The sequence below is a fragment of the Salvia splendens genome, chromosome 3, assembly GCF_004379255.2.
Source record: "Salvia splendens isolate huo1 chromosome 3, SspV2, whole genome shotgun sequence".
Classification (NCBI taxonomy): domain Eukaryota; kingdom Viridiplantae; phylum Streptophyta; class Magnoliopsida; order Lamiales; family Lamiaceae; genus Salvia; species Salvia splendens.
This window is the reverse complement of record NC_056034.1, coordinates 25,854,758-25,863,286: the sequence shown is the minus strand read 5'-3', so window position 1 is coordinate 25,863,286 and position 8,529 is coordinate 25,854,758. Positions and strand designations below refer to the sequence as shown.

Sequence of the window (8,529 nt, the reverse complement as noted above, 5' to 3'; positions counted from 1 at the left end):
CACCAACCAATACTATTCACTCATGGCGAATGGAGAGTTTGATGTTGAAAATTGTGGAGATGCGGATGACATGGCTATGGACATGCAAGAGGGGGACGAGAGGGCTGGTGGCAAGGGATACGCAAAGAACAAAGCGCAACAAATCTTTGAATATCAAGGAGGGACTTCATCCCCTTCGGGTACGTCTCCCACTTGTTAATAATGTCTTACAACATCATGTTTTGGAACGTGAGGGGAATCGCTAATGCGTCAACCCAAAACGTCTTGAAACGCTTAATCAAATGTCATAATGTGTTTTTTCTTGCAATAATGGGACCGCTCACAACCCCTGATCCGGACCGGTTCTCCAAGGCCTTGGGGCTATCCTTCATTGGCTCGAACACGTCGGGGAAGATCTGGTTGTTTGTGGAAGAAGGAGCTACTTTTGATATTGATTGTGATACGGAACAAATCCTACATGGGCGGCTTATGTCTCACCGGCTTACTAGCCCACTAGCTATCTCGGCCGTGTACGCCAAATGCACAAGGTCCGAGAGATACCCACTGTGGGATAGGTTGAGAGAGATTGCGGGGCCCCTCGAAGGAACACCGTGGATTGTCGGTGGTGACTTCAACACCATCCTCTCGCACCGGGACAGATTTGGGAGCGACACCAACCGGCAAGCCGAGATGATCGATTTCGCGGAGACAATTGAAGACTGCAGGCTCCTCGACCCCGGGTTCGATGGGGCGGACTTCACATGGGCCAAAAATGGTCTCTTTGAACGATTGGATAGAGTGCTCGTTAGTGAAGCTTGGACCAGGGTCTTTGAGGCCACTCGGGTTACGAACCTCCCAAGGATTGCCTCGGACCACGGCCCAGTTCTAGCAAGATGCAAGATGTCGATCTCTACCAATGGAGGCAAGGCGTTCAGGTTCCTAAACATGTGGATCTGACACGAGGCCTTTATGGCTGTTGTACAGAATGCATGGGAGGAACCCACGGGGGCTGGGGGACTTTTAAACATCCAAATCAAGCATGCTAGAGTTAAAAGAGCTCTAAAGAAGTGGAACAAAGAGGTTTTCGGGAACATCCATGCGAACCTTAAGGACAAGGAGGAAGCTATCGAGCTGGCCCAATCATAGTTCGAGGCAAGGCCAATGCCCGAGAATAGGACAACGATCAATAAACACATTGCCGAGTACATCCTCCTGCTGCGAATGGAAGAGGACTTCTGGCGGCAAAAGGCAGCCCTGAGATGGCTAGCCGAGGGTGACAAGAACACTCGGTTTTACCAAAGCTGGGTGAAACAAAAAAGGGTCCGGCTGCGTATCCATTCGATCCGTGCCAATGGACAAGAGCTAACTGAGGAAGAGGATATAAAAAAGTCAGCGGTGGACTTCTTCCAACAACTTCTCGCGCCTAGAAATTCGGCACTCGAAGAACCGGACCTCGACCTAATCCAGCAAGTCCATTCAGACGAACATTTTGCAGATATCGCAAAGGTACCGGACGCGGAAGAGGTCAAGAGTGCCGTCTTCAGTATCTCCGGCGATAGCGCTCCCGGACCCGATGGATTCTCTGCCACCTTCTATCAAGCCTGTTGGAACATCGTGGGTCTGGAGGTGGTGGAAGCTATTGGGCAGTTCTTCAGGGGGGGCGTACCTACCACGAAGCATCACGGCCACAAGCGACGTCCTCATCCCAAAGAAGGCGTCACCTGAGTCATGGACCGACTACCGACCCATCAGCCTTAGCAACGTCCTGAACAAGATCATCACCAAGGTACTCACGAACCGACTCTCTCCTTTCCTTGTGCAGGTCATTGCCCCAAACCAAAGCGGCTTTGTTAAAGGGCAGCTTCTCAGTGATAATGCGCTGCTGGCTCAAGAGATGTTCCATGAGCTTGCACGATGCTCCCCAGCGCCTAATGTAGCGGTGAAGATTGATATGGCCAAAGCCTACGACAGGGTCCAATGGCCTTTCCTATTTAAGGTGCTTCGACGCATGGGATTCCCGGACGCATGGATCTCGCTTATGGAGAGGTGTATAAGCTCGTGCTGGTTCTCGATTCTTATCAATGGGGCACCATCGGGTTTCTTCAGATCAACACGAGGTCTCCGCCAAGGCGATCCGATATCCCCCGCCTTGTTTGTGATTGCAGCGGACTACTTGTCGCGAGCTCTAGACAAGCTCATACTCGGCCAAAAGGAGATGAACTTCAAAGCCTCCCGAAGATGTATCGAGATCAGCCATCTAGCCTATGCGGATGACTTAATTATATTCACACAAGCGGCGGCTACCTCCTTGCGCCGACTCAGAGCTTGTCATGAAAATTATGAAAAAGTCTCAGGCCAACTAATCAGCCTTGCCAAGAGCAACTTCTACATTGCGGAAATTCATGAGCAATGGGCAAGCTCGATTCAAGCGGAAGGGGGTTTTTCTAGGGGGGCCTTCCCGTTCCTCTACCTAGGCGTCCCCATCTACCAAGGTGTAAAGCGCACGGACATGTTCCTCTTCCTCCGTGAGAAAATTGCAAGAAGAGTCTCAGGGTGGGCGCACAGGCATTTATCTTTTGGAGGGAGGCTCACGCTTATTAAGAGCACTCTTGAAGCGATCCCCTTGCATATCTTCCAAGCCATTGAGCCTACCGCCGGTACTCTCAAACAACTCGATCAACAAATGGCTCGATTCTTCTGGGGCTCTACGAGTGAGAGGAAGCGGACCCACTGGATTGGATGGGACCAAATGTGCCTCCCCACTGATGAAGGGGGACTCGGGATCCGCAAAACTACGGAGGTCCTTCGTGCCTTCAACATTAAACTATTGTGGTGCTTCCGGGAGCAAAACTCCCTTTGGGCGAGATATATGATGGCTAAATACTCTTCCAACTCCTCACCTCTTGCCGTAAGAACACCGAGCAGGAGTAGCACCACGTGGAGGAGGCTTTCTAGAGCCTGGACCCTCGCACAACCGCATATGAGGTGGCTAGTGGGCCAAGGTAATATTTATTTTTGGGATGACATCTGGCTCGGTAACACCCCACTTAGGGAGCTCAGCCTCGATGAAAGGGGGAGTCCCACCACTCGGGTGTCGAAGTATATTAGGAATGGCTCGTGGGATGAACCCAAGTTTCAACTCCTTCATGATCAGGCCGGCATCCCACAGCACATCATTGATCGCATCCTCAACACCCCGATCCTCCACGGTGAAAAGGACATCCCGAGGTGGACCCTTTCTAAGCATGGGGAATTCACGGTGGCCTCGACATGGGACACAATCCGAGGGCAGCACCCGCTCATTCAGGGACTGGGCGATGTTTGGAAGGCGGGTCTCACTACTTCCATAGCCATCTTCATCTGGAGGCTCCTCTCCAACCGCGTACCGGTCGACACGAAACTTCAGTGGCGGGAGATTGAGCTAGCTTCCAAGTGCCAATGCTGCCCCCACCGACCGGGTATTGTGTCCCTCCAACACATATTCATCCAGGGACATGGAGCTCGCAGAGTATGGAGTGAGTTTGACGCTTGGTTCGCAGGCCCGTCCCCCCGCAAGAAGCATCTTAGCCGAGCCACCCCATACCTCATTCTTTGGTTTATCTGGTCGGAGAGAAATAGGAGTTGCCACCAAGGCACACAGTTTAAACCACAAAATGTGGTATGGCAAGTCCACATGTTCATTCGGAATTCTATATCCAATGGAAGCTTGAAGCCGAAACATTGGAAGGGAGTTAAACTTGGAATCAACATTCCTCAACAAGCGGCGGCAATCAGGGTGCTACCCCTAGCCATGGCAATCAAATGGAATCCCCCGGATAAGCCGCGGATAAAGCTCAACACGGATGGTTCCTTTAATGAAGCGAACGACAAAGCAGGGGCTGGAGGGATCATTCGAGACCACTTGGGTAAGATGCTCGTCGCCTTCAGCACGCCCCTTGAAGCACACTCGGCGTTAGAGGCAGAGCTCTTGGCCATGCTCCACGGTTTGAACATAGCCAAGGAATTCGCTCTACCAATCTGGATTGAGTCGGATGCAGAGCAAGTAATCAAATTGGTCAATGGGACAGGATGGGGCCCGGCACTCGCTCGGCAAGCGGTGGCGCAACTAATCCTACACAAATGCCAACTCAAATTCTGAGCCACGTTCATACACCGGGAGGGAAACAAAGCGGCGGACTTCCTTGCGAGAATGGGGCTAGACCAAGACAGTGGCCTACGAATGCACGTCAACTCAGCACCGAGAGAATTGCTGGACTTGGTTCGATTGGATGAGATGGGAGTGTCGCACATCCGAAACCTAGAGGGGACGGACACTAAAGTTGGTAATGAGACGTTGGGAGACAATAGTGACTAGTTTTTTGGTTAATTGTATTTTGGAAAAGAGTATGATGGGGTCAGAACCTTGTGGGATCGGACCGCATACTACTCTTGGCTTTGTTACGGCACACCACTTTCGGGTGTGGCCACGCCTTGTAATTATCTCTTTTGGAAATATAGGGATGAGGGACCCACGAACCCTCCACCGTAAAGGTGTTTGATTAAAAAAAAAAGAAGTTTGACTCTCTCTTCCTCCAACACTTCTTTTGTTTTTGCAGCAACAAGTACAAGTGTATTGTCATGACTTGGCTGTATGACCGTTACCTCATCGGCGGCTGGCCCCTCTCCGGCTGTCCGGTCGGAATCTTGATCGGAAAAGCGTGAATTATTAGGAGGAGCTTCACATACCTTGATTGGCTTGTCCAAATCAAGCTCGTCATTGAAGTCACGTTGCTCGCACGTCTTTGGCCGGATGATACCCTCAATTTCTCCGTTTGAAGTCATCGGAAATATTGCCCCTTTGCATTTGGGACTCTCAAGTGGGGTACCTTCCTCCTCTCCGAAATCTATCTTCTTCCGGAGTTGCTTGTCTTCGGGAAGTGGAGACGGGATGAATCTCTTCCGGCCGTTCTCTTTGGTTGGTGGTGCCGGAGTGCTCCTCCGTGACTTAAGTTTAGCTTTGGCCAGCTTCATTGCCGCCTTCTTAGATGCTTGCTTCGGGGAAGAAGGCCCCACCGAGCAAAATGTCATGGCTTGGTCCGAGAGGGTTCGCATTTCATCCGGTGGTGGAGGGTCGCTCGGCGGGCCGTCCGACATGGCCGGACCAGTGAGGTTACCGTGGGAGATGGAACAAGGGTGGCGTTCGAAGGAGGGTTGGGGGTCGAGTGCAAGTGATGATGGGGGTTGGCGTGCCGTTGGGGTGTGGTGGTGAACGTCGGCGTGGGGGCGAATTGGGCGGAGGAGGAAGGCGTTGTAACCGTTGGAGGGGTGGGATTTGCTAGAGAGAAGGTGGAGCATCTCTCTCTAGAATCTGATTGCCGAGAAGTTGGAGTGAATATTCTGGACTCTTTTCACTGACTCTTTTTCAATGCCCTCACCTTTTTTCTCTCATTCTTACTTTTCTCTCGACTCTTTTTTTTCACTCGACTCTTTTTCAGTGCCCTCACTTTTTTTTCTCTCAACCTCACGAGCTCTCCTTGCTCGTGACAATTTCTGTTGGTCCTCTTGAACTTGTTGAGGTATCAATGAGACAAGCATAATAGACTTTGTTGTTGTGTTTGAAGGTGTAGTGGTTGTCAAATCCATCATAAATCACCCTACGATCAAACTGCCATGGCCTCCCCAAAAGAATGTGACTTGCATCCATTGGCACAACATCACAAAGAACATCATCTTTATAATTACCAATTGAAAATGAAATTAGAACTCGCTTAGTCACTTGAATTTCTCCACATTCATTAAGCCATTGTAGCTTGTATGGATTAGGATGTTTTTCCATTGTTAAGCTCAACTTTTCCACCATTTCAGAACTTGCAACATTTGCACAACTACCACCATCAATAATCATTATGCGGCTTTGTTCCCCTCCCGAGGAATTCTAGAGAGAGACGCTCTCCCTTCTCTCTTGAATTCGACCTCTCTCCCTCCCTCCCCTTTGAGGGAGGTGAAATGTGATTCTTGCATCCGACACATGGTGAAGTCCGGTGGTGAGCTTCTGAAGGGGGAGGCCACGGCCTTGATACACACGATGCAGCCCCCTTCCTCGCCGGAGTGGATGTTTCATTCGATTGCACGGCCCAAAACCAAAAGGGTTGGCACGCCCCACCCGGAGAAAGCTCGACAAGCCCTCAAACGAGCTGGTCTTGAATCTGGTTCGGAGGTGAGTCGGGCTAAGAAGAAGATGGTGTTCGAAATGGCTGATGGGCTCGTCGGCAAACTTCAAGGTGAAGGGAGGGGGTCGCCGGATGTTAAGCAAGCTCTTATTGGGGAGATGTTGAGCTCCTTAGCTCAAATGGCAAAGGATGAGAAAGCTTCAACAAAAGATTTGGAAGGTCTTGATGGTGAGGGGATGGCCGGAATTGCGCCGGCGCCGGTGACGGCTGGCCGGGACCTTGATGTCTCATGCTTGGAGTATGAGATGGTCAACAAGGAGACCAATGCAAGTACATCCCTCCATGTGACGCCTAGGCTAGAGGATGGGTTGGCATGTGACTCACAAAAGAAGGAAAAGACAAAGGTTACTTTGCTTGGGCAAGAGAATGATGGTCCATTTGAGGTAAATACCATTTTGAATTCAAATTCAGCACCATGTGCTATCCACACCCAATTTGGCATTGATGGAGACAAGAGGGACCATGTCACCGACGGCCGGCCGCCGGAGTACCCGCCGGAAAACCTGGTCCAGCCGGCGAATGCATGGAAGGAGGCTAAAAACTTGTTTGCACATGGGGGGACGGGGTGCATGGTGGGATCCTCAACACCACATAAAACCCATAAGGACGAGCCAATCCCACTCGACGCCGGCAAGGTCAGACCTTTGGGGACGGCCGGAGACTTTGAAGGTACACCTTATCTATCCTTTACCGATGTTGAAACAGAATATCTCTCGGAGAAACTAGGACTAGCCATTGTTGGGAAGTTTTCCCACTCACTCCCTTCTTCTTTCCAAATTCAAAAAAGCTTAGGGGGTATGGGGCTAGTTGGGTCTTTCACTTGGAAATACTTGAATGCCAAGCACATCCTACTTCAATTCCAAGATATGGCTGATTATGCTAAGGTCTTAAGTGGCCCTAATGGGAGTCCGGTTTGGTTTGTTGACATTCACCCAATGAGGGTGTTCAAATGGGCGCCGGACTTTGATACGTTCTTTGAGTCGCCCATCGTTGCCGTGTGGTGCAATATCATGGGACTACCGGCCCATCTTTTTGAGGAATCGGCCCTCATGGCGATCGGCAAGCTATTAGGCAAGCCGTTACAAGCGGACCATGCCACAATCAATCAAACCCGGCTCTCTTTCGCTAGGATATGTGTTGAGATTGATATCTCCAACCCCCCGACGGAGGAGATCATGCTAAACATCCTAGGCAAAAATTCAAGACACAAAGTAGCATGGGACCGTATCCCATTGTTTTGCGAGAATTGTAGGCATGTTGGGCATGTCATTGATGAGTGTCATGCGTTGGGAAGGAAGGGTCGTGTTGGAGGCAAGGATTACCGAACACCAACCAAGGCTTTCTACCCTAGCCACGATCGCAAGATCATCCGTCGAGAATGGCGTCCAAAGGCGGCGATTAGGGTTGGCACCTCACGGAACATTGATCACACGAACAAGGAAAAAGATAGTGACAACCAAGAGAAGAACAAGGAGGGTACAATGAACGTCGATCCGTTGGCTCCTCGAGCGCCCCTTGGGAGTCAACCAAGCATGGACGAGGATGGATTTCAATTGGTGTCGAGGAAGAGGAAAGGCAAGGCACATAAGGGAGACATGCACTCCAAAGCTCAACACATCGACAATTTGCGTTTGAAAGACAATGTCGCCACGGTGTCATTCGATCGGGATGACTCTAGTGCGAACGAGCCGAGCACTTGCTCAATGAATGTCTCATGTGGGCTCCCCAACAGGGAGAAGGAAGGCTTCATCGAGGAACTTGATCTGGGAGGGATCGTTCATCGCGGGGGTATCCCTATTGCGGGCCTCAATTAAGTGACGGACCTTGGATTTTGTGATGTGGAGGTTGCACCATGTTAATTGTAATAGAATAGTGAAGAGTACATTGATGACCACTCTAGTTGGTAGGGAGGCCCTCGTTGTACTCTAATTGGTTTTGGCGAGACGTCACTTTTGGGCGGCTCGGTGTTCCTGGTTGTTCGTTGCAATTGTCCTTAGTAATGCACAGGTGTGGGTCCGCCTGAACCCTCCACCCTCGTGGTGCTTTTGATTAAAAAAAAAAAAAAAAAAAAAAAAAAAAAAAAAAAAAACCATCAATAATCATTATGCAAAGTTTACCTTGGACCAAACACCTTGTGTGGAAGATGTTCTCCCTTTGTTGATCATCATTTCTGTTTTGAAGACTAGAAATACAATTAGAGTGAGAAGCTCCTCCTCTCTAAACACAACTCCCTATTGTCCCGCCTTGTAACACCGTTGCCAACCACCGCCGCCCTCTTCAACTCAAGGTCTTCACCCTCGCTTCCCTCCCCTCCACTCCGACCACAACCCACGGCCTTCTT

General features: G+C 50.4%; 1 protein-coding gene across 1 annotated transcript; it reads left to right on the top strand.

Annotated features, from left to right (window-relative positions):
- The first annotated feature begins 309 nt into the window (after positions 1-309).
- LOC121796789 lies at positions 310-936 on the top strand. The gene has a single exon (XM_042195569.1). It carries the CDS (start codon positions 310-312, stop codon positions 934-936), a length of 627 nt encoding a protein of 208 aa, XP_042051503.1.
- Positions 937-8,529: the final 7,593 nt, after the last annotated feature.

Coding starts and splice junctions, on each gene's coding strand:
- LOC121796789 (XM_042195569.1), top strand. CDS start 310: ATGGGACCGCTCACAACCCCTGATCCGGACCGGTTCTCCAAGGCCTTG.